Source organism: Anopheles moucheti, chromosome 2, assembly GCF_943734755.1.
Source record: "Anopheles moucheti chromosome 2, idAnoMoucSN_F20_07, whole genome shotgun sequence".
Lineage (NCBI taxonomy): Eukaryota > Metazoa > Arthropoda > Insecta > Diptera > Culicidae > Anopheles > Anopheles moucheti.
This window is the reverse complement of record NC_069140.1, coordinates 27,143,392-27,169,695: the sequence shown is the minus strand read 5'-3', so window position 1 is coordinate 27,169,695 and position 26,304 is coordinate 27,143,392. Positions and strand designations below refer to the sequence as shown.

The 26,304-nt window shown below is 48.5% G+C and overlaps 1 protein-coding gene across 1 annotated transcript in view; it reads right to left on the bottom strand.

Annotated features, from left to right (window-relative positions):
- LOC128303614 (collagen alpha chain CG42342-like) overlaps positions 1-3,401 on the bottom strand; it is an 84,384-nt gene extending 80,983 nt beyond the window's left edge. The window contains exon 1 of the mRNA XM_053040623.1: positions 2,747-3,401. Coding sequence (XP_052896583.1) covers positions 2,747-3,401 — 655 coding nt within the window. The remainder of the gene's footprint in view (positions 1-2,746) is intronic.
- Positions 3,402-26,304: the final 22,903 nt, after the last annotated feature.

Here is a 26,304-nt window from a genome sequence, read left to right as displayed (position 1 = left end):
TTCTTCAGCGAATTTTTATAGAAAATTAAATATGAAGGAAATAAAATTAAATATTCGCAAAATCATTTGTTATCTGAACAACAATAATTGTTATAAAAACAGTATCAAACATTCTAATGTATTTAGTAACAAATGATAATTATGATAATGATAAAGATGAAGATTTTTTACAGAATTTATATTCCTTGCTCTACAAGCAAGAAAAAGTATAAAGAAGCTATTACTTTACACTTATTTGAAAGACCCAATCTTGTCTAAAGCGGTTTCGTAAAGCGGTATAATCTTGCAAAAATGAATATTGAGAAGAACACAAACCCAATTTCAGAAACTTCTTTTTAAGAGTCTTTCACTTGTACACAATCTCTTTACCACGGTCAAAATATACCCAGAATACTTTCCTATGTCCAATAATTTTCTTTTAAATATTATCATCTCTGAAAATTTGCATACGATTAAACTTTATGCTAAGTATACAATTTGTTGTAATATAAATAACACTTGATTAAGTTAAGTTTTAGTATTGTTCTTCCCTTATTCTTCAATTTTGTCTTCGTCATGAGTTCTGTTTTCTAAAAGGTATATCAGCCACAAGTTGTAAAATCTAAACCCAGTTATAAAACAAACAAACAGACTTATCAGCTAACTATAGGTCCTCTCAATATTTCATTAAATTCACTCGGAATATATGATCATAACATACCGATTACCACAGTGGATAGTTTTGCAATACTTTCAAATTAATTTCAACACAAAAGTTAAGATTGAAACATAATTTATCAGCTGCGGCAACATCCGTCTACCATAACCATAACCGCTTTTTGACCGTACGATCATGCACAGGAAACACTTGTCTCACGAACCCATTTCCCCATTTCGTAGCCGCTCGTCAAATTATCCGCTGATCGACTTTCTTATTCTTTTGCGCTTTCCGCATGCACACACCAAATTGCCAATCGTTTAATCGTTCATTACAACTTCCGTTGCTGTTTCTCCGTTGGCGCTGTATCACGTTCGTGTTAATGTTTCGCCCTACGACTGCTGCGTTTGTAATTCACGTCTTATGACCTCTAATGTTTGACAACGCACGGCAACAAAAATCCACCTCCGCAAACACCCCGAAAGGTGTTCCAACCGTACGGGCACTGTGTTTTTCTCGGTTCTCTGAACCACCTCCGTAACGCTGGTGCCATCATGCCTCAGTCTGTCGTCGGTTTTATTGGATTAGAAGATTGAGTGCTTATTTTGCACGAATCCTGCCCCCGATAGGTTGGGGATGAATTTTGTCCGCTTCGGCACACAAAGCGGCATGTCTCCGGACGTGCACTACAGTTCGAGCAACAGCCCAGACTTGCCCTTGCCAGCATCGGGCAGATTTCTTCCAAGCAGGGTGAACGTGGCTGTTGCGTCCACCACCGAGCCCATCCCATCCCTTCGCCGGATATCCTGACACCCTCCCCAAAACTTCGAAGGGAAAGAAATTTATGTGTTGTTGTGAGTGTGGGTGACAATGTGTGTTTATTTGTCCGACAGGGCAGGCTGGGCGAAACGGAAACGGAAGGACATTGTTGGACGCATGTTGCCCTTTGTGTTGTGTCGGCACCCAGCGCTACCATTCCGATCGTTTCCGGATAATTTGATTTATTAGAATTGTAACACTCGATTGTAAGCATGTTCCTTTCGAAAGATGGCTCTGACACGGCGGGACCCAACGGTGGCGAGTGGGCCCCGCCGTGGAAGCGATGAAACACGAGACGAAAGAAACAAAAGTAGATAAACCCGGCTTGTGATGGCGTTCGGTAGCTGGTGGATGCTTCTTTGTTTGAGGAAAAATCAATTTTCCACCTCTCTCCATTCATCCGGCCGGGAATGGGCACTCCGTAGCAAACCGAAACGAACAACGGCTGTCGATGACAGTCGTGTCCGATGGCAAAATGGACACTTTTCTTCTCTATTCTCCCACCGCCCACATCCCGCTCCAGCACTTCACACACATTCACACGATAATCGGTTTGGTTTCAGTTCGATTGGCCAGTCCTTGCCGCTTTCCCGTTTCGGTGCGCTAATAAGTGTGATTAATTCTAATAGTCCGATACTGTCCACTCCGTCCTTGGTGCTCGGTGCTATTTCTTGCACGTGCATTGCTTCCCGTTTGTCCGAGACACGGATACGATAAACAAGCAATGGCCGCTCGGGTCTGTGGCACCGGACATGGTGTCTTTTGTTTGGAATCGTTTCGACTCCGTTCCGTGTCGCATGTCCGGTGTTTCTTTAACCGGTTATCAGAAGATAAAATCACTTCAAACAAGCCAGGAATCAGGATAACATTCCCATGCCACCACTTCCTTTCGGTGCCATTGATGAAGATACAAAGCAAATGGATTAGAGCATCTTCTGCTCTGCCTCCAACGGCTCCAACCGAACCCCCTTCCATCCGGTTCAAGTCGTCCGAAACAGAGTACGCTATCAGCTCGCTGGATTTGTGCCGGCAATTGGTTTCATTTGGCTCGTCGGCCATTGGACACAATCCTTTTGTTCTCGGAAGAACGTTCGTGAGACCGAATGAACACAACCAGTTCCTTCCGGTCAGCGCACTTAATTTCTCGCAATAGATCTAATTTGGTAGAGGATTTACTTTATCTCACCGGGTCTTGGTAAAGAGATTAAGGATTGTTTGCCTTTCCATTTTAAATATTTACATCGTAGTAGGAACTGATTGAAGAAACTGAGTAAGATTAGGGGCACCTACCTGGTGGACACATGCACTCATTGCCGATCTGCTGGATGGCGGCCTGTCGATCCTTTCGCGATACTTTGAGCGCGGACAGGTCGCGCCGCATTCGCGGCAACTCGGCGATCTGGTGCGAAATCTTCCGCACCACGTCCGACATGCTTTCCTCCTCCACCTCCTCCACCATGCCGGCCGCGACTGCTGCCGCCGCCGCCGCACCATCCATCTTGCGCAGCGTGATCCTCCTATATACATCGCTCACCTGTGCCTCGAGCAGGCTGAGCCGGTCTTCGATACTAACTAAACTACTTAATTTATCCTCTACGTATGTTTGGCGCAGATTGGAGTACACGGTAGCTCCGAGCGCGGTGATGCACATGAGATAGAACAGGTAGTTGATCAGCGAGTGGGCCGACGGTGCGTGGGCCGACCCGGACGGTTTGGCACTGCGGCCCCCCTCGAGCCCACTGCCACTGCCTTTTCTTCGGCCGAACGCACCGCTCACTTTGGCATTGCACTTTTTGGCGTTTCCTCCCTCGGACAACCCGGGCCCCACCCCAACCACCAGCGGTTCCATCCCACCCACCACTTCACCCGGCGGAACCGTACGCTGCTGCGGTGCCGATTCGCGTACCGGACTGCGCTTCAATACGTTTGCTGCGATTGTTGCCATCTTGCATTAGGGAGCACTCCACATACACACGCACGCACACAAACACACACGCCCACAACACTAAACGGCGGGAAAATGGAAAGCCACCGGGAATGCGGCGGGCACGGCCGGAACGCACGACACTGAGCGACACACCACTGAATCACCGGCAACGCACAGAACCATTTCCATTATCGGGCCTTCATTGGCTTGCGCGCCGGTTCCCGCGTCACTTTTCCGACGCTGCACGTGCTGTTGCAATCTTGTATTGTTGGGAACACACAATTCTACGCACTGGGCACTTTGTTAGCACTGCAATTGAAGTTAGCACGCGACAGGACAACCCATCGATGGAACAAACATCTAACACACCGTCAAACACGCAGGTCGCACACGACAGGTTCGCGCGAACCGCGACAATGTTTCGTGGGCGCGAAATCACTACGCTGAAAGGTTTCCCGAACGCACAGCACGCGCGCACCCTTCTCGGTCGAAGTTTTGAATGAAACTTGTGTTCGAACGGGAATTTCACGCACGCACCCTGGCTGGGTGTTGAAAATGGAACTCACCTCACCCGACACGAACTTCGCCCGATCGGTAAAATAAGCGAGAAGGCATGGGTGAGTGCCAGCTTGTCTGCGTTCCATTCACTCACATGCGGGCAGCGGGGCACTCACCGTCAACGCAGAATGGGAAAATTGTTCGCACCGCTTCGTTTGGGTATGGTTTTCGGTGTTGTTTTACGAACTATAGCCGTGGCGCAATGGCCATGGCCATGATTTATGCCTATGAAAGCAGATCAACAATTTACTTTGTTTCAAGCGGTTGACAGGATCGGGACAGATTGTATAATGGAAGCTAAAGATATTAAATTCATGAACAAAAATTGTACCAAAAACATACTCAAAATTCGATCTTCGATTCGCGGGAATATTCATAAATATGTACAACTTTTGTTTTTTAAATTTATTTATCTAAAAAATGTTTTATGAATTTACAATCCTGTAAAATAAAACTTCAACTGCTTCATTATCAATCTAACTCATGTCATTGGAAGATCTCCTCAAGATCACTGTGCTACCGATCGAGCCAAAACATCATCTTAATTGATACTCCATCGACAGCGTGATCGTATTCGCCGTGTCCTTGCCGTCAGAGGACGGAAAGCAATCATCGATGGTGTTCCTCTCTCCTGGTAGTTTGTGCCCAAAACTATGCCTTCCCATTTGCCGCTTCCGCTCCTTTGCAACGGGAAACTCATTTCTTCTTTATTTGTTTCTCCAATCGTTTTAGCCTCATCGCTTGCTGCTACCTCATCGCCCCTGGCAATTGCCGGAACGTTTCGTAACGTTTCACGTTGCAGGCAGCCGAAAGGTAATATTTTAATTTCCACACACCGATTTTTACTCCCATCCCAGTGCATCGAGATATCGGCCAGGATCAGTGAGCACCATGGATTGTCGCGATTCTCCATGGGTTGGGGTCGGTTTGGTTTTCCCACTTTGATTTTATGTTTTGAAATTGTCTTCCGTACCTTTCGTACACCACGCTCGATCGTTCGATCGCCTGCCCGAAAGGTGAGTACGCGGTGCAAAGATGCATGTAATTTGATAATTTTTCAAGCCCTTCCCATTCCACTGCATTCTCGACCGGCCGGTGGCACACAAAAAGGGTTTCTTCCTGCGCGTCACGGATCTCCGTATAGCGATGCACGCTTTTGCTCTGTCAGGCCCCTGCCGAACGTACCGCGCGGTATAGCGCGCATCGGTCGAACGTCGGCCGCGTGTTCCCGCAGCATTCAATTTGCATTTTTTGCATTTTTTTATTGTCCGTTCTTTGCGCGTTCGTTCCTTCCGCAAACGGCAGCCTTATCTCGGTGGGAAGCAGTAAGCTAAATCTCGCACGAGTTCGAGGGCATCCTGCCTGCAAAAAGGGGATGGTGCATGCTTTCCAGAAAGGAAAAATTCAAACATAAAAGTCAATCGTTTTGAATTATCTTCACCCATCGTTGTGCGGAAGCTGCACTCACCACGACGAGGGAACTCGCGCGTGAGTGCAGCCCGAACGATTGTGAGTGCAGTGTCGCAGTGCTGCCAGTTCCATGCATTTTAGATGTCTTCACTTCGTCAAAAACATTATGTTATTAAAAATTGATGTAAACATTAAAACAGTGAAACTATGATTAATGTCGATTTGGACTAATTTATTTGGTAGATAAATTCAAGTTTAAAAACAATATATTCTAATATATTTGCAGGACAGATTTGTATCCTTACATATTATTTTATTTGTTTAGTTTAGAGTTAATATCCTTCAATCTTGGACACAGTTCCCAAGCTGCCATGCGTTGTAACATTTGCAGTGCTTGCTGTGTTGATTAAGTTGTATAGAATGATCCGGTAGCAGTCCGGACCATTGCCATGCATCGAGCTGCCACCGATCTGCTGCCACACGCGGGCGAAGATGCAACTGAGGCGCATAATTATCGCAGCATCTCTCCAGCACCGGACGAAAGATGCAACAAGCGCCAGGTTTTAATCGCTCGGAACGGTAAGGCGATGCGGAGAATCTCGACATCGTATCGTACGATTCATTGACTTTTTGATGCAATTTCTTCCCTATGGTTCGGCACGGGAGGAGGTACGTCTTAATGCTTTGAAAGGAAGTGATTGTTTGGAGATGAAAATCGAAAGAATGGAGTTGGGCTATCGTGCGTGGCTGCAGGTTGGCAGTGTGTGGACGCTTATCAACGTTATATCTGACAGCAGTCTATTGAATTGGATCGTTTACGCTTAATTATGCACCCATAAGTAAGCCCTAATGCGCCACCCAGTGATGGGTTGTCGTCGTCAGTTGGAATGATGCTACTGCACAGCTTCTGGTAACGAGCGTATCTGCCGCTGCACATGCAAGAGCCCTGATTAAACAAATATTTGAGATACATTCGCACAGGCAGGCGCGCTTAGATGGTATGATAAACATTTGCGATGCCTTCATTATTTCATTAATAAGATTAATTTTTAAGCTAAAATACTTGCATAGAGTGAAGAGTTAATGGCGAGATATTCATATATTAATAGAAATTTTAAAGAAAGCGAACCCGGTTGACAAGCTGTAAGTTAATTGTAAAATCATGAAGCACAGAGATATTATAGTACAATGGATACATTTCCTGACTAAAGTAGAAACAAAATCTGTTTTATATTTAGGATTACAGCTTAGCTCTTTCAATTCATTTACGACTGACTGATTAGCATGGATGATTTAATTTTGCACTCCTTCGCACAGCACCGGGGACCGTAAAAAACCCGGAACGAGGGCAAAATTGCGTCCCCTAGCTCGGCAAGCAGGCCAAAAAGTGGCGGTCTTATTTCGCTTCAATTTCCTGACTTACGCAAATCAACCGGTTTTCGTGGATGGAGTGGGAAATTTGAGCATGTCACCAGCAGGCCGTGCCAGCGTTTCGTCGCGCGGGCTTACCGGGGGATACCGCCAAAGTTCAAGGTTTATGCGAAAATTTATAGCGCACACCAATCCACCAATTTCGGCGGGCGCGATGAGGAAAGCGCTGATGAGACATTTTCAATAGCTGCCAATCAGGGAGGAAGTGGGTGTGAATTTAATGATCAGTCATTGGTCAAAAGTGCTGAAGGCCGCCGTCATGTTTGTGTTTCGTGCTGTTGCTGGTTGGTGCGGCTGGTGAACTCCGTTCTAACGACGCTATCAACCGGGGAACAATCATGGCGCGGTGGGGGATGAAATTATGTGGCCAAAAACGTTTCAACGTGCAGCAGCAGCAGCAGCAGCGAAAATCAAGGATAAAAAGTGTTTTACCATCCCCCATCACCTGCACCGAAATGACGGGCGGTGACCGAGCGAAAATGGGGATTTTTGTGGCTTAACGATGAATGGCCGCCCTTCGGAGCAGGGGATTGATGAATAGAAAATGCTGTAGAAGGAAAAAAAAATGCTCGAAGTGAATAAAAGCAATAGTGGAACGGTATTGAAAATGTATTTTTTTTTTATGGATTGATGGATTTTGGGGATCACGTCGTTGTACGCAAATAGTGTGAGTATTGTTTACATTGATAATGTATATTTTAGTGACATAAGATAACAACAGAATGATCTACCCAGAGTAACGGAAAGAAAAATCTTAGGTTGTATCTTAGGTTTTTTAGGAAAATCTGACCTCCAATATTCCAAAAAACCTAACATACATTGTGTAATCTCCTGTAACAGAGTGTTTTTTTGATAGAGTCGTTTGTTGCTAAACCAGAACCCGATCCCGACTTGAATCTGTTCCGAGAAGTAGGCCTAAGTACCAACAACAAAGTCTATTTGGATTAATTTGTAAAAGGGAAATTGTTCCATGTCAGATAGCCATCAAAAAAGGCGTGTTTCATGTCTTGCTTAGTATAATTTTACATACGGACCGCATCAGTCCTCTTGGTCACCTCCGTACTCTTTCACACGGTGCTTATCGCGTTCTGTCCCACCGCTCCAGATCAAAAGTTCCCAAAACACATTGCTGCTTACACATCTTCCTGTGTGCCTGTACGGTGTCGCATCTGTTTTGATCAGCTGCGCGATCGCCGCGATCTCGAGGGGTTGTGCGTACGATTGAGCGCGTTTGAAGAAGCGTTCTTCGGGGGCCCTCGGTTTGAATCACGGAACCGTGCACCGTGTTCTCTCGGTACCGTCAAGTGGTTACTTCCCTCTCAATTGATGCCATCGTACGGACTAAATTAACGGCGACAACGCAGCGCACTAAGAGATGGCTTGACGTTTCGCTGGCCGAATGACTTCCCGTCACCTCCGTCGGGTCTCTTGGGTTTTCGTGCTGTTGACCAGCTGGCTTTCATGGGCCGGGAGAGATTCGTAGCTGATTTTATCTGTCTGTTCCCTGCTGCCCAAAACATAGTGCTCGGACCGTGGGTTTCGCTTGGAATACGGGGTAAACGGTGATACGAGTAATGCCACCAAGTATGCTGCACAGCACTAGCACTGCTGTGTTCTCCGTCGGGTGGCATTACACACGCATCCTGCTTTCCCATCGACCAATTGTGTGTGCGGTGCGGCCAACAAGCCGCTCAATTATAGCCGCACATATTCGGCACGGTCACTTCAGCCTGCGACGCAGAACGAAAGAATCCCAACATCGTAAATAGCCTACCCGCATAATTAGACTCTATTCAATGGTTTGCCTCGATCGCCACCGCCGCTTCCGTTCTTTGTCCCTTTTCTCGCTGTTCGAAAGGTGGAAGGATATCTACCACCAAGCACCAAACAACGTTCTCAATCGGGTATGGCACAAAGATCAAATGCGGATATATGCGCAATCAGCCAGAGGGGGTCGATTCTCCATCTCGCCCCCGAGTCACTCATCATAATTCATTTGACCCGACCCGCTCACAGCCTTCTCTGCCGAGCTGCGTATATAAACGCATAAGGTACCACCCTCGTGCGTCTTTGTTTGGGAGTGACGACCAACGAAACCCGCTGGGCACGTGGACCAAAGAAGGAGTAAATTCACGCGATACGGTAAACAACATCATTCGAACCGTTGTTCCGTTTTTCTTGCCTTCCTGGCACCGAGGACACGCGGCAGAGTTTTGCAATTGGTACGCGGGTGGTGACTGTAGAAGGCAAGGTGTAGGCCGCGTTTGTGCGTACGGTGTTCGTGTGTACGGTTTTCATCTTCCAAGTCTGCTTCCGATTGCACGGTTGTTTATACGCAGTTTTATTTTCACCAAACTGTTCGCCCGCAGCATGTTCCGGACTGTATTAGAACAGTTGGAAATTATCCAAGGACTTGAGTTGACTTCCTTCGTTTGCGCTTGGTTGGTGCTTTCTTAGCTATCGCTCGCAATTCACTCGTTGGATTAGAATCATCACCATAATTCATCGTTTCATCGTCCTACACCAGAGCGCTATGGGAAGCGCCAAGAAACACCAAAGTACCAGTAAAATGATGAGAGAACAATTGGCAATAGGAGTCAATTGCTTCGGTCAAAATAAAATTATCTGTAATTCAAAGATTTATTTCTGCTGCTTTTACAGTACTGTACGTGCTGGATCGTTCAGTATCATTCTATTGACATGATCAGCTCACCGGAGTCGCAGTGATTGCACATCTCATACAGTTCAAAATTCAAGCAACTCCAAAAATCCTTCTGAGCTACTAAGCACATCTTCTGAACATTTTAAGAAGGGCCAGGAATACAGCTCGATTCGGTCCATTTCCGGATAATAATAATTGACACTCAAAAAGAATTGGGGTTCTTTTTAAAAGTTGGTTAAACGTTTAAATCCGTTATCATATTCATTTCACAATCTACTACCAATTTCTGACCAATTTTTGCGCATCCATTTACAAATGTTCTAGCGATGTTTCTGACGAGAGAAAAAGAAACCGTACACACGCACCGCAGCACCAGCTAATCCAAAACAGTTGTACCATAACTCTTCGTTACCGGTGCGCCTATAATTGTGTTCATCTCCGGCAAAAGAAAGTGACACACGACGCCCCGGGGGCACTGGCATTAGCTTAGCGCCCGTGCAACGTATCCACCAAGGTAAAGGTCGTGATAATTTTTATTTTAAGCGGCTCATTTCCCACACTGCCGATCCCGTGTCGGCACTGCTTTGTCCCGTCTGCTCTTCCCGTCGAAGATAGAGCACATGTATGCTAATTAAATTTTAAACTTTCTTAAACACTTTCTTATCGGCAGCGCCAAAAAAAGTATCGTTGGTGCGGGAAAGTGTTTCCCTTCGGGTTTCTGCTCTTGCCGCACCCACGCTAACCCTCTGTGCAATAGCGAAACAGCGAACCGACCGGTTGAGGTTCGCCCTGGTGCGTTTATCAACTTATACGTCTGGCGTTGGTTTTTGAAGTGTCTTCTAAGTTAAGGTGGTACAAATTTCTCCTCCATTAAAATAGCGAACGGGAGCGGTTTGTTATTTCCCGTCGCAAGTCGCACACAGTCCCGACGGCAACAAAGGATCTGGACTGGATGCTGGGAACAACTTAGATCGACCTCATTTGCATTCAGACGACAATGCAATTAATTCGTCTTACAGGGAAGGATAAGACCCGGGGTCGGGTTCTGTTGGCTGGTAGCTTTGAAGTCCATTAAAGAAATATTCAACTGACACCCGGAACGATGCTGCAAACGCGAAAGGACACAGGATTGCAGCAGAAGTTCAGCGGGTTTTTCCAGATCTTTAGCAAACCCCCAGAGAAGACGCATCCCAGAAGTAAAGGGGTTCTAGAAAGCTGTCGATTTATTTCCGCTCTCTCCTGCGACTACACCAAACCGACCGAACGGAAGCACTCAAACAACTGCAACGAAATGGCAGTGAAAATGGAAAGTAATTATAGTTATTCTACGCGGTATGACAATCGGCACGACAGTCGCAAGACACTGAAGACAAGAAAAGTACTGGAATGAAGCAGCGATTCTGTTCTGTTCTGTTCTATTAGCGATTCAGCGTTGATCATTCCAATGTTCAAACGAGGCAGTAAAGACGGCGACTGAAAGATTCCTCTTGCTGGTGGAAGTAAACACAATTAGAGCAGTTAAATTTGTTAAACCCATTAATATGTCTTCAGACATTAACTATGGCTCAAGATTTGCGTAAAAGCGTTCGAATTATGTTTAATTATTCTGTTTGCTGAAAAGTTTTCCAATCCAGAATCCAATTTAGTAGAAAATGAAAAAAAAATGAAACAGGTCACTTTAGTTACTAAAGTGCAGTTAATTGCATTTAATATAAACGTTCAAACTGGGGCAAAAGAAACGTCTTTTTGTGTAATGATATGTAAACAATGTCACACTTCATGAATGACATTTATTAACCTGATATATAAAGTGAAATTCTGAAGAAATTCCAAACCGAACAATTTTTAGTTCAGTAATTTAAAATAAAAGACTGAGGTGTTTTCCTTTACAGATAAGTTTTCAGTATGCATAACCGTGAAACTGGAATTTGATGAAACAATTTGGATTCTAAGTAAACTGTATTCACAATAGAACGACAAAGTCGTACTGAGTTGTTTTGTAATATTAGATCTCAAGAGGGAGGATATCCTTTATATTATAAGGATATCCCGTGACAATGCTCATATGAGCTAACCGTCAGAAGCTTCATTTCGCAGATCTAAACTTACAAACACCCCCAGTGGTCTCAGCTATTCAAGCCCTGCCATTCGGTGGATATTCGGTCATACGATCCTAGAGATCGTTGTTGCGGCCGGTGGCCGTTACGCCAAGAAGCAAAAAAATCTACATGCTAAATTCCTGTTGCAAGGGACTATGCCAAGATTATACTGATGCTTGACTTCTGTACTGATATTCATCTCTGAGACATTTACGATCGCCAAGTCAGTAGAAAATGACTGATATGTGCAGTGGCGGATCAAACAGTAGGCGGAGTAGGCGGTCGCCTAGGGCCTCGCCGTGTTGGGGCCCCAAAAAATTTGTGCCGATTATGCATTTTTTTTTTATTTTACAGCAGCGTTAATTTATAGCAAAAAAAATAATTTAAAATGTAAAAATTGTTCAAAAATATCTTCCTTGGTTGTATAAAACATTTGTTTCTATGTGATAAATTAAATGAAGAGAAGAATATCGACTTTGTAACTTTAAAGTATAAACGAAATTGCACCAGGATATCCGAATATATAGTACCAGGAGAGCATCCACGGAAGAAGTAGCACCTAGTACAGCAATTTTGCACAAAAACCGCCTAAAGGTATGCAATGTTTAAACACTAACTTTTCCGTTGGTCGAGAAAAATTTCTTCGAAAACTACCAGTTTCCGAATGTATAGTACCAGGAGAGCATCCAGGGAAGAGGTAGCACCTGGTACTGCGCCGTAAGGTATGCAATGTTTATACACTAACTTTGCAACCAACATGCAATGCAAGTTTGGTGCATGCAAGAATTTTGCATGTACCAGCCGAGCAAGATGGCGCTCAAGATGACTGTCGACAGAGTTTTCCGGCTCGATCGACACGGAAAAAGCATGCTCCTTCGCTGGATGCTCTCCTGTTATCAGAGCTTGAAAAACTGGTCATTTTTGGCGCGTTTTCTGGCTCGATCGACACGGAAAAAGCATCCTCCTGCATTGGATGCTCTCCTGGTATCAGAGCTTGAAAAACTGGTCAGTTTTGGCTTAGTTTCTGTCTCAATCAACACGGAAAAAGCATCCTGCTGCATTAAATGCTCTCCTGGTATCAGAGCTTGAAAAACTGGTCATTTTTGGCGCGTTTTCTGGCTCGATCGACACGGAAAAAGCATGCTCCTGCATTGGATGCTCTCCTGGTATCAGAGCTTGAAAAACTGGTCATTTTTGGCGCGTTTTCTGGCTCGATTGACACGGAAAAAGCATCCTCCTGCGTTGGATGCTCTCCTGGTATCAGGAACTTGAAAAACTAGTCTTTTTTGGCAAGTTTTCTGGCTCGATTGACACGGAAAAAGCATCCTCCTGCATTGAATGCTCTCCTGGTATCATTGTTTAAAAAACTGGTCATTTTTGGCGCGTTTTCTGGCTCGATTGACATGGAAAAAGCATCCTCCTGCATTGGATGCTCTCCTGGTATCATTGTTTAAAAAACTGGTCATTTTTGGCGTGTTTTCTGGCTTGATCGACACGGATAAAGCATTCTCCTACGTTGGATGCTCTCCTGGTATCAGGTGCTTGAAAAACTGGTCATTTTTGGCGAGTTTTCTGGCTCGATCGACACGGAAAAAGCATTCTCCTACGTTGGATGCTCTCCTGGTATCAGAGCTTGAAAAACTGGTCATTTTTGGCTTAGTTTCTGTCTCAATCAACACGGAAAAAGCATCCTGCTGCATTAAATGCTCTCCTGGTATCAGAGCTTGAAAAACTGGTCATTTTTGACGCGTTTTCTGGCTCAATCGACACGGAAAAAGCATCCTCCTTCATTGGATACTATCCTGGTATCAGAGCTTGAAAAACTGGTCACTTTTGGCTCGTTTTCTGGCTCGATTGACACGGAAAAAGCATCCTCCTGCGTTGGATGCTCTCCTGGTATCAGAGCTTGAAAAACTGGTCTTTTTTGGCGCGTTTTCTGGCTCGATTGATACGGAAAAAGCATCCTCCTGCATTGGATGCTCTCCTGGTATCAGAGCTTGAAAAACTGATCATTTTTGGCGCGTTTTCTGGCTCGATCGACACGGAAAAAGCATCTTACTGCGTTGGATGCTCTCCTGGTATCAGAGCTTGAAAAACTGGTCTTTTTTGGCGCGTTTTCTGGCTCGATTGACACGGAAAAAGCATCCTCCTGCATTGGATGCTTTCCTGGTATCAGAGCTTGAAAAACTGGTCATTTTTGGCGCGTCTTCTGGCTCGATTGACACGGAAAAAGCATCCTCCTGCGTTGGATGCTCTCCTGGTATCAGAGCTTGAAAAACTGGTCAGTTTTGGCGCGTTTTCTGGTTTGATTGACACGGAAAAAGCATCCTCCTGCATTGGATGCTCTCCTGGTATCAGAGCTTGAAAAACTGGTCATTTTTGGCGCGTTTTCTGGCTCGATCGACACGGAAAAAGCATCCTCCTACGTTGGATGCTCTCCTGGTATCAGAGCTTGAAAAACTGGTCAGTTTTGGCGTGTTTTCTATCTCGATTGACACGGAAAAAGCATCCTCCTGCGTTGGATGCTCTCCTGGTATCAGAGCTTGTAAAACTGGTCATTTTTGGCGAGTTTTCTGGCTCGATCGACACGGAAAAAGCATCCTCCTGCATTGGATGCTCTCCTGGTATCAGAGCTTGAAAAATTGGTCAGTTTTGACGCGTTTTCTGGCTCAATCGACACGGAAAAAGCATCCTCCTGCATTGGATGCTCTCCTGGTATCAGAGCTTAAAAAACTGGTCATTTTTGGCGCGTTTTCTGGCTCGATCGACACGGAAAAAGCATCTTACTGCATTGGATACTCTCCTGGTATCAGGAGCTTGAAAAACTGGTCAGTTTTGGCGCGTTTTCTGGCTCGATCGACACGGAAAAAGCATGCTCCTGCATTGGATGCTCTCCTGGTATCAGGAGCTTGAAAAACTGGTCATTTTTGGCACGTTTTCTGGCTCGATCGACACGGAAAAAGCATCCTCCTGCATTGGATGCTCCCCTGGTACCAGGACTTGAAAAACTGGTCATTTTTGGCGCGTTTCTTGGCTCGGTTGAGACGAAAAAAGCATCCTCCTACGTTGGATGCTCTCCTGGTTTCAGAGCTTGAAAAACTGGTCATTTTTGGCGCGTTTTCTGGCTCGATTGACACGGAAAAAGCATCCTCCTACGTTGGATGCTCTCCTGGTATCAGAGCTTGAAAAACTGGTCTTTTTTGGCGTGTTGTCTTTCTCGATTGACACGGAAGAAGCATCCTCCTGCATTGGATGCTTTCCTGGTATCAGAGCTTGAAAAACTGGTCATTTTTGGCGCGTCTTCTGGCTCGATTGACACGGAAAAAGCATCCTCCTGCGTTGGATGCTCTCCTGGTATCAGAGCTTGAAAAACTGGTCAGTTTTGGCGCGTTTTCTGGCTCGATTGACACGGAAAAAGCATCCTCCTGCATTGGATGCTCTCCTGGTATCAGAGCTTGAAAAACTGGTCATTTTAGGCGAGTTTTCTGGCTCGATCGACACGGAAAAAGCATCCTCCTGCATTGGATGCTCTCCTGGTATCAGAGCTTGAAAAACTGGTCTTTTTTGGCGTGTTGTCTTTCTCGATTGACACGGAAAAAGCATCCTCCTGCGTTGGATGCTCTCCTGGTATCAGAGCTTGTAAAACTGGTCATTTTTGGCGAGTTTTCTGGCTCGATCGACACGGAAAAAGCATCCTCCTGCATTGGATGCTCTCCTGGTATCAGAGCTTGTAAAACTGGTCATTTTTGGCGAGTTTTCTGGCTCGATCGACACGGAAAAAGCATCCTCCTGCATTGGATGCTCTCCTGGTATCAGAGCTTGAAAAATTGGTCATTTTTGGCGCGTTTTCTGGCTCGATCGACACGGAAAAAGCATCCTCCTGCATTGGATGCTCCCCTGGTACCAGGACTTGAAAAACTGGTCATTTTTGGCGCGTTTCTTGGCTCGGTTGAGACGGAAAAAGCATCCTCCTACGTTGGATGCTCTCCTGGTTTCAGAGCTTGAAAAACTGGTCATTTTTAACGCGTTTTCTGGCTCGATTGACACGGAAAAAGCATCCTGCTGCGTTGGATGCTCTCCTGGTATCAGAGCTTGAAAAACTGGTCTTTTTTGGCGCGTTTTCTGGCTCGATTGACACGGAAAAAGCATCCTCCTGCATTGGATGCTTTCCTGGTATCAGAGCTTGAAAAACTGGTCATTTTTGGCGCGTCTTCTGGCTCGATTGACACGGAAAAAGCATCCTCCTGCGTTGGATGCTCTCCTGGTATCAGAGCTTGAAAAACTGGTCATTTTTGGCGCGTTTTCTGGCTCGATTGACACGGAAAAAGCATCCTCCTGCATTGGATGCTCTCCTGGTATCAGAGCTTGAAAAACTGGTCATTTTTGGCGAGTTTTCTGGCTCGATCGACACGGAAAAAGCATCCTCCTGCATTGGATGCTCTCCTGGTATCAGAGCTTGAAAAACTGGTCATTTTTGGCGCGTTTTCTGGTTCGATCGACACGGAAAAAGCATCCTCCTACGTTGGATGCTCTCCTGGTATCAGAGCTTGAAAAACTGGTCAGTTTTGGCGTGTTTTCTATCTCGATTGACACGGAAAAAGCATGCTCCTGCGTTGGATGCTCTCCTGGTATCAGAGCTTGTAAAACTGGTCATTTTTGGCGAGTTTTCTGGCTCGATCGACACGGAAAAAGCATCCTCCTGCATTGGATGCTCTCCTGGTATCAGAGCTTGAAAAATTGGTCAGTTTTGACGCGTTTTCTGGCTCAATCGACACGGAAAAAGCATCCTCCTGCATTGGATGCTCTCCTGGTATCAGAGCTTGAAAAACTGGTCATTTTTGGCGCGTTTTCTGGCTCGATCGACACGGAAAAAGCATCTTACTGCATTGGATACTCTCCTGGTATCAGAGCTTGAAAAACTGGTCAGTTTTGGCGCGTTTTCTGGCTCGATCGACACGGAAAAAGCATGCTCCTGCATTGGATGCTCTCCTGGTATCAGGAGCTTGAAAAACTGGTCATTTTTGGCGCGTTTTCTGGCTCGATCGACACGGAAGAAGCATCCTCCTGCATTGAATGCTCCCCTGGTACCAGGACTTGAAAAACTGGTCATTTTTGGCGCGTTTCCTGGCTCGGTTGAGACGGAAAAAGCATCCTCCTACGTTGGATGCTCTCCTGGTTTCAGAGCTTGAAAATCTGGTCATTTTTGGCGCGTTTTCTGGCTCGATTGACACGGAAAAAGCATCCTGCTGCGTTGGATGCTCTCCTGGTATCAGAGCTTGACAAACTGGTCATTTTTGGCGCGTTTTCTGGTTTGAATGACACGGAAAAAGCATCCTCCTGCATTGGATGCTCTCCTGGTATCAGAGCTTGAAAAACTGGTCATTTTTGGCGCGTTTTCTGGTTCGATCGACACGGAAAAAGCATCCTCCTGCGTTGGATGCTCTCCTGGTATCAGAGCTTGAAAAACTGGTCATTTTTGGCGCGTTTTCTGGCTCGATCGACACGGAAAAAGCATCCTCCTGCATTGGATGCTCTCCTGGTATCAGAGCTTGAAAAACTGGTCATTTTTGGCACGTTTTCTGGCTCGATTGACACGGAAAAAGCATCCTCCTGCGTTGGATGCTCTCCTGGTATCAGAGCTTGAAAAACTGGTCATTTTTGGCGCGTTTTCTGGCTCGATTGACACGGAAAAAGCATCCTCCTGCATTGGATGCTCTCCTGGTATCAGAGCTTGAAAAACTGGTCATTTTTGGCGCGTCTCCTGGCTCGATCGACACGGAAAAAGCATCCTCCTGCGTTGGATGCTCCCCTGGTACCAGGACTTGAAAAACTGGTCATTTTTGGCGCGTTTCCTGGCTTGGTTGAGACTGAAAAAGCATCCTCCTACGTTGGATGCTCTCCTGGTTTCAGAGCTTGAAAAACTGGTCATTTTTGGCGCGTTTTCTGGCTCGATTGACACGGAAAAAGCATCCTCCTACGTTGGATGCTCTCCTGGTATCAGAGCTTGAAAAACTGGTCTTTTTTGGCGTGTTGTCTTTCTCGATTGACACGGAAGAAGCATCCTCCTGCATTGGATGCTTTCCTGGTATCAGAGCTTGAAAAACTGGTCATTTTTGGCGCGTCTTCTGGCTCGATTGACACGGAAAAAGCATCCTCCTGCGTTGGATGCTCTCCTGGTATCAGAGCTTGAAAAACTGGTCATTTTTGGCGCGTTTTCTGGCTCGATTGACACGGAAAAAGCATCCTCCTGCATTGGATGCTCTCCTGGTATCAGAGCTTGAAAAACTGGTCATTTTAGGCGAGTTTTCTGGCTCGATCGACACGGAAAAAGCATCCTCCTGCATTGGATGCTCTCCTGGTATCAGAGCTTGAAAAACTGGTCTTTTTTGGCGTGTTGTCTTTCTCGATTGACACGGAAAAAGCATCCTCCTGCGTTGGATGCTCTCCTGGTATCAGAGCTTGTAAAACTGGTCATTTTTGGCGAGTTTTCTGGCTCGATCGACACGGAAAAAGCATCCTCCTGCATTGGATGCTCTCCTGGTATCAGAGCTTGTAAAACTGGTCATTTTTGGCGAGTTTTCTGGCTCGATCGACACGGAAAAAGCATCCTCCTGCATTGGATGCTCTCCTGGTATCAGAGCTTGAAAAATTGGTCATTTTTGGCGCGTTTTCTGGCTCGATCGACACGGAAAAAGCATCCTCCTGCATTGGATGCTCCCCTGGTACCAGGACTTGAAAAACTGGTCATTTTTGGCGCGTTTCTTGGCTCGGTTGAGACGGAAAAAGCATCCTCCTACGTTGGATGCTCTCCTGGTTTCAGAGCTTGAAAAACTGGTCATTTTTAACGCGTTTTCTGGCTCGATTGACACGGAAAAAGCATCCTGCTGCGTTGGATGCTCTCCTGGTATCAGAGCTTGAAAAACTGGTCTTTTTTGGCGCGTTTTCTGGCTCGATTGACACGGAAAAAGCATCCTCCTGCATTGGATGCTTTCCTGGTATCAGAGCTTGAAAAACTGGTCATTTTTGGCGCGTCTTCTGGCTCGATTGACACGGAAAAAGCATCCTCCTGCGTTGGATGCTCTCCTGGTATCAGAGCTTGAAAAACTGGTCATTTTTGGCGCGTTTTCTGGCTCGATTGACACGGAAAAAGCATCCTCCTGCATTGGATGCTCTCCTGGTATCAGAGCTTGAAAAACTGGTCATTTTTGGCGAGTTTTCTGGCTCGATCGACACGGAAAAAGCATCCTCCTGCATTGGATGCTCTCCTGGTATCAGAGCTTGAAAAACTGGTCATTTTTGGCGCGTTTTCTGGTTCGATCGACACGGAAAAAGCATCCTCCTACGTTGGATGCTCTCCTGGTATCAGAGCTTGAAAAACTGGTCAGTTTTGGCGTGTTTTCTATCTCGATTGACACGGAAAAAGCATGCTCCTGCGTTGGATGCTCTCCTGGTATCAGAGCTTGTAAAACTGGTCATTTTTGGCGAGTTTTCTGGCTCGATCGACACGGAAAAAGCATCCTCCTGCATTGGATGCTCTCCTGGTATCAGAGCTTGAAAAATTGGTCAGTTTTGACGCGTTTTCTGGCTCAATCGACACGGAAAAAGCATCCTCCTGCATTGGATGCTCTCCTGGTATCAGAGCTTGAAAAACTGGTCATTTTTGGCGCGTTTTCTGGCTCGATCGACACGGAAAAAGCATCTTACTGCATTGGATACTCTCCTGGTATCAGAGCTTGAAAAACTGGTCAGTTTTGGCGCGTTTTCTGGCTCGATCGACACGGAAAAAGCATGCTCCTGCATTGGATGCTCTCCTGGTATCAGGAGCTTGAAAAACTGGTCATTTTTGGCGCGTTTTCTGGCTCGATCGACACGGAAGAAGCATCCTCCTGCATTGAATGCTCCCCTGGTACCAGGACTTGAAAAACTGGTCATTTTTGGCGCGTTTCCTGGCTCGGTTGAGACGGAAAAAGCATCCTCCTACGTTGGATGCTCTCCTGGTTTCAGAGCTTGAAAATCTGGTCATTTTTGGCGCGTTTTCTGGCTCGATTGACACGGAAAAAGCATCCTGCTGCGTTGGATGCTCTCCTGGTATCAGAGCTTGACAAACTGGTCATTTTTGGCGCGTTTTCTGGTTTGAATGACACGGAAAAAGCATCCTCCTGCATTGGATGCTCTCCTGGTATCAGAGCTTAAAAAACTGGTCATTTTTGGCGCGTTTTCTGGTTCGATCGACACGGAAAAAGCATCCTCCTGCGTTGGATGCTCTCCTGGTATCAGAGCTTGAAAAACTGGTCATTTTTGGCGCGTTTTCTGGCTCGATCGACACGGAAAAAGCATCCTCCTGCATTGGATGCTCTCCTGGTATCAGAGCTTGAAAAACTGGTCATTTTTGGCACGTTTTCTGGCTCGATTGACACGGAAAAAGCATCCTCCTGCGTTGGATGCTCTCCTGGTATCAGAGCTTGAAAAACTGGTCATTTTTGGCGCGTTTTCTGGCTCGATTGACACGGAAAAAGCATCCTCCTGCATTGGATGCTCTCCTGGTATCAGAGCTTGAAAAACTGGTCATTTTTGGCGCGTCTCCTGGCTCGATCGACACGGAAAAAGCATCCTCCTGCGTTGGATGCTCCCCTGGTACCAGGACTTGAAAAACTGGTCATTTTTGGCGCGTTTCCTGGCTCGGTTGAGACTGAAAAAGCATCCTCCTACGTTGGATGCTCTCCTGGTTTCAGAGCTTGAAAAAACTGGTCATTTTTGGCGCGTTTCCTGGCTCGATCGACACGGAAAAAGCATCCTCCTGCGTTGGATGCTCCCCTGGTACCAGGACTTGAAAAACTGGTCATTTTTGGCGCGTTTCTTGGCTCGGTTGAGACTGAAAAAGCATCCTCCTACGTTGGATGCTCTCCTGGTTTCAGAGCTTGAAAAACTGGTCATTTTTGGCGCGTTTCCTGGCTCGATCGACACGGAAAAAGCATCTTACTGCGTTGGATGCTCTCCTGGTATCAGAGCTTGAAAAACTGGTCATTTTTGGCGCGTTTTCTGGCTCGATTGACACGGAAGAAGCATCCTCCTGCATTGGATGCTCTCCTGGTATCAGAGCTTGAAAAACTGGTCATTTTTGGCGCGTTTTCTGGTTCGATCGACACGGAAAAAGCATCCTCCTGCATTGGATGCTCTCCTGGTATCAGAGCTTGAAAAACTGGTCTTTTTTGGCGTGTTGTCTTTCTCGATTGACACGGAAAAAGCATCCTCCTGCGTTGGATGCTCTCCTGGTATCAGAGCTTGTAAAACTGGTCATTTTTGGCGAGTTTTCTGGCTCGATCGACACGGAAAAAGCATCCTCCTGCATTGGATGCTCTCCTGGTATCAGAGCTTGAAAAACTGGTCATTTTTGGCGCGTTTTCTGTCGTATGGCGTTTTCCGAATGTATAGTACCAGGAGAGCATCCACGGAAGATGTAGTACCTTATACAGCATTTTTTGTCGAAAACCGCCGAAAGGTATGCAATATTTAAGCATTAACTTTCCCGTTGGTCGTGAAAAATTTCTTCGAAAACTACCAGTTTTTGAATTTATAATACCAGGAGAGCATCCACGGAAGAGGTAGCTCCTGGTACTGCGCCGGAAGGTATGCAATCAACTTGCAATGCAATGCGCCGTAAGGTATGCAATGTTTATACATTATCTTTTCATACAAACCAGCTGTTTTCAAATTTACGATACCAGGAAAGCATGTACTTCAAGAGGTGACATCTTCCTTCCCCCTCCCCCCATTTCCCTTCACAAAAAATAGCGGCCAAGATGGCGGCCAAGATGGCGGCCAAGATGGCGGACAAGATGGCGGCCAAGACGGCGGACAAGATGGCGGGCACAAGATGGCGGACAAGATGGCGGCCAAGATGGCGGCCAAGATGGCGGCCAAGATGGCGGCCAAGATGGCGGCCAAGATGGCGGCCAAGATGGCGGCCAAGATGGCGGCCAAGATGGCGGCCAAGATGGCGGGCAAGATGGCGTGCAAGATGGCGGCCAAGATGGCGGACAAGATGGCGGACACAAGATGGCGGACAAGATGGCGGCCAAGATGGCGGCCAAGATGGCGGCCAAGATGGCGGACAAGATGGCGGCCAAGATGACGGACAAGATGGCGGAAACAAGATGGCGGACAAGATGACGGACAAGATGGCGGCCAAGATGGCGGACAAGATGGCGGCCAAGATGGTGGACAAGATGGCGGACAAGATGGCGGCCAAGATGGCGGACAAGATGGCGGCCAAGATGGCGGCTAAGATGGCGGCCAAGATGGCGGACAAGATGGCGGCCAAGATGGCGGACAAGATGGCGGCCAATATGGCGGCCAATATGACGGCCAATATGACGGCCAATATGGCGGCCAAGATGGCGGACAAGATGGCGGACACAAGATGGCGGCCAAGATGGCGGCCAAGATGGCGGCCAAGATGGCGGACAAGATGGCGGCCAAGATGGCGGACAAGATGGCGGACAAGATGGCGGCCAAGATGGCGGCCAAGATGGCGGACAAGATGGCGGACAAGATGGTGGACAAGATGGCGGCCAAGATGGCGGACAAGATGGCGGCCAAGATGGTGGACACAAGATGGCGGACAAGATGGCGGAAAAAATGGCGGACAAGATGGCGGACCGGATGGCAGACAAGATGGCGGCCAAGATGGCGGACAAGATGGCGGCCAAGATGGCGGACAAGATGGCGGACAAGATGGCGGCCAAGATGGCGGCCAAGATGGCGGCCAAGATGGCGGCCAAGATGGCGGACAAGATGGCGGCCATGATGGCGGCCAAGATGGCGGCCAAGATGGTGGACAAGATGGCGGACAAGGTGGCGGACACAAGATGGCGGCCAAGATGGCGGACAAGATGGCGGCCAAGATGGCGGACAAGATGGCGGACACAAGATGGCGGACAAGATGGCGGACAAGATGGCGGACAAGATGGCGGCCAAGATGGCGGACACAAGATGGCGGCCAATATGGCGGACAAGATTGCGGACAAGATGGCGGACACAAGATGGCGGACAAGATGGCGGACAAGATGGCGGACGCAAGATGGCGGCCAATATGGCGGACAAGATGGCGGACAAGATGGCGGACACAAGATGGCGGACAAGATGGCGGACACAAGATGGCGGCCAAGATGGCGGCCAAGATGGCGGACAAGATGGCGGCCAAGATCGCGGACAAGATGGCGGACAAGATGGCGGACAAGATGGCGGCCAAGTTGGCGGACAAGATGGCGGACACAAGATGGCGGACAAGATGGCGGACAAGATGGCGGCCAAGATTGCGGACAAGATGGCGGAAAAAATGGCGGACAAGATGGCCGACAAGATGGCGAACAAGATCCGCCAGCTTGGACGCCATCTTGTGCGCCAGTTTGGCTGCCATCTTGTCCACCATCTTGGCCGCCATCTTGTCCGCCATCTTGGCCGCCATCTTGTCCGCCATCTTGTCCGCCATCTTGTCCGCCATCTTGTCCGCAATCTTGTCCGCCATATTGGCCGCCATCTTGTGTCCGCCATCTTGGCCGCCATCTTGTCCGCCATCTTGTCCGCCATCTTGTCCGCCATCTTGTGTCCGCCATCTTGTCCGCCATCTTGGCCGCCATCTTGGCCACCATCTTGTCCGCTATATTGGCCGTCATCTTGTGTACGCCATCTTGTGTCCGCCATCTTGTCCGTCATCTTGTCCGCCATCTTGTCCGCCATCTTGTCCGCCATCTTGTCCGCCATCTTGTCCGCCATCTTGGCCGCCATATTGTCCGCCATCTTGTCCACCATCTTGGCCGCCATCTTGTCCGCCATCTTGTCCGCCATCTTGGCCGCCATCTTGGCCGCCTTCTTGGCCGCCATCTTGGCCGCCATCTTGTCCGCCATCTTGGCCGCCATCTTGGCCGCCATCTTGTCCACCATCTTGTCCGCCATCTTGTGTACGCCATCTTGTGTCCGCCATCTTGGCCGCCATCTTGTCCGCCATCTTGTGTCCGCCATCTTGTCCGCCATCTTGTCCGCCATTTTGGCCGCCATCTTGGCCGCCATCTTGCCCGCCATCTTGTCCGCCATAATGGCCGCCATCTTGTGTCCGCCATCTTGGCCGCCATCTTGTGTACGCCATCTTGTGTCCGCCATCTTGTGTCCGCCATCTTGTTCGCCATCTTGGCCACAATCTTGGCCGCCATCTTGGCCGCCATCTTGTCCGCCATCTTGTGTCCGCCATCTTGTCCGCCATCTTGGCCGCCATCTTGTCCGCCATCTTGGCCGCCATCTTGTGTCTGCCATCTTGTGTCTGCCATCTTGTCCGCCATCTTGTCCGCCATCTTGTCCGCCATCTTGGCCGCCATCTTGTCCGCCATCTTGGCCGCCATCTTGGCCGCCATCTTGTCCGCAATCTTGGCCGAAATATTGTCCGTCATCTTGTCCGCCATTTTGGCCGCCATCTTGTCCGCCATCTTGGCCGCCATCTTGGCCGCCATCTTGGCCGCCATCTTGGCCGCCATCTTGGCCGCCATCTTGGCCGCCATTTTGGCCGCCATCTTGTCCGCCATCTTGGCCGCCATCAGGGCCGCCATCTTGTGTCCGCCATCTTGTCCGCCATCTTTGCCGCCATCTTGTCCGCCATCTTGTTCGCCATCTTGTCCGCCATCTTGTGTACGCCATCTTGTGTCCGCCATCTTGGCCGCCATCTTGTCCGCCATCTTGTGTCCGCCATCTTGTCCGCCATCTTGGCCGCCATCTTGGCCACCATCTTGCCCGCCATCTTGTCCGCCATATTGGCCGCCATCTTGTGTCCGCCATCTTGGCCGCCATCTTGTGTACGCCATCTTGTGTCCGCCATCTTGTGTCCGCCATCTTGTTCGCCATCTTGGCCACAATCTTGGCCGCCATCTTGGCCGCCATCTTGGCCGCCATCTTGGCCGCCATCTTGTCCGCCATCTTGTCCGCCATCTTGTGTCCGCCATCTTGTCCGCCATCTTGGCCGCCATCTTGTCCGCCATCTTGGCCGCCATCTTGTGTCTGCCATCTTGTGTCTGCCATCTTGTCCGCCATCTTGTCCGCCATCTTGGCCGTCATCTTGTCCGCCATCTTGTCTGCCATCTTGGCCGCCATCTTGGCCGCCATCTTGGCCGCCATCGTGTCCGCCATCGTGTCCGCCATCTTGGCCGTCATCTTGTCCGCCATCTTGGCCGCCATCGTGTCCGCCATCTTGGCCGCCATCTTGTCCGCCTTCTTGGCCACCATTTTGGCCGCCATCTTGTCCGCCATCTTGGCCGCCATCTTGGCTGCCATCTTGTCCGCCATCTTGTCCGTCATCTTGTCCGCCATCTTGGCCGCCATCTTGTCCGCCATCTTGTTCGCCATCTTGTCCGCCATCTTGTCCGCCATCTTGTCCGCCATCCGGAACGCCATCTTGGCCGCCATCTTGTCCGCCATCTTGGCCGCCATCTTGTTCGCCATCTTGTCCGCCATCTTGTCCGCCATCCGGTTCGCCATCTTGGCCGCCATCTTGTCCGCCATCTTGGCCGCCATCTTGGCCGCCATCTTATCCGCCATCTTGTGTCCGCCGTCTTGTCCGCCATCTTGGGCGCCATCTTGGCCGCCATCTTGTGTACGCCATCTTGTCCGCCATCCGGATCGCCATCTTGTCCGCCATCTTGGCCGCCATCTTGGCCACCATCTTATCCGCCATCTTGTGTCCGCCGTCTTGTCCGCCATCTTGTTCGCCATCTTGGCCACAATCTTGGCCGCCATCTTGGCCGCCATCTTGGCCGCCATCTTGTCCGCCATCTTGTCCGCCATCTTGTGTCCGCCATCTTGGCCGCCATCTTGGCCGCCATCTTGGCCGCCATCTTGTCCGCCATCTTGGCCGCCATCTTGTGTCTGCCATCTTGTGTCTGCCATCTTGTCCGCCATCTTGTCCGCCATCTTGTCCGCCATCTTGTCCGTCATATTGGCCGTCATATTGGCCGCCATCTTGTGTCCGCCATCTTGTCCGCCATCTTGTTCGCCATCTTGTGTCCGCCATCTTGGCCGCCATCTTGTCCGCCATTTTGGCCGCCATCTTGGCCGCCATCTTGTGTCCGCCATCTTGTGTCCGCCATCTTATCCGCCATCATGTCCGCCATCTTGGCCACCATCTTGACCGCCATCTTGTCCGCCATCTTGTGTCCGCCATCTTGCCCGCCATCTTGTCCGCCATATTGGCCGCCATCTTGTGTCCGCCATCTTGTCCGCCATCTTGCCCGCCATCTTGTCCGCCATATTGGCCGCCATCTTGTGTCCGCCATCTTGTCCGCCATCTTGGCCGTCATGTTGGCCGCCATGTTGGCCGCCATGTTGGTCGCCATTTTGGCCGCCATCTTGGCCGCCATTTTGGCCGCCATCTTGTCCGCCATCTTGTCCGCCATCTTGGCCGCCATCTTGTCCGCCATATTGGCCACCATGTTGTCCGCCATCTTGTCCGCCATCTTGTCCACCATCTTGGCCGCCATCTTGGCCGCCATCTTGGCCGCCATCTTGGCCGCCATCTTGTGTCCGCCATCTTGTGTCTACCATCTTGCCCGCCATCTTGTCCGCCATATTGGCCGCCATCTTGTGTCCGCCATCTTGGCCGCCATCTTGTCCGCCATCTTGGCCGCCATCTTGTCCGCCATCTTGGCAGCCATTTTGGCCGCCATCTTGTCCGCCATATTGGCCGCCATCTTGTGTCCGCCATATTGTCCGCCATCTTGTC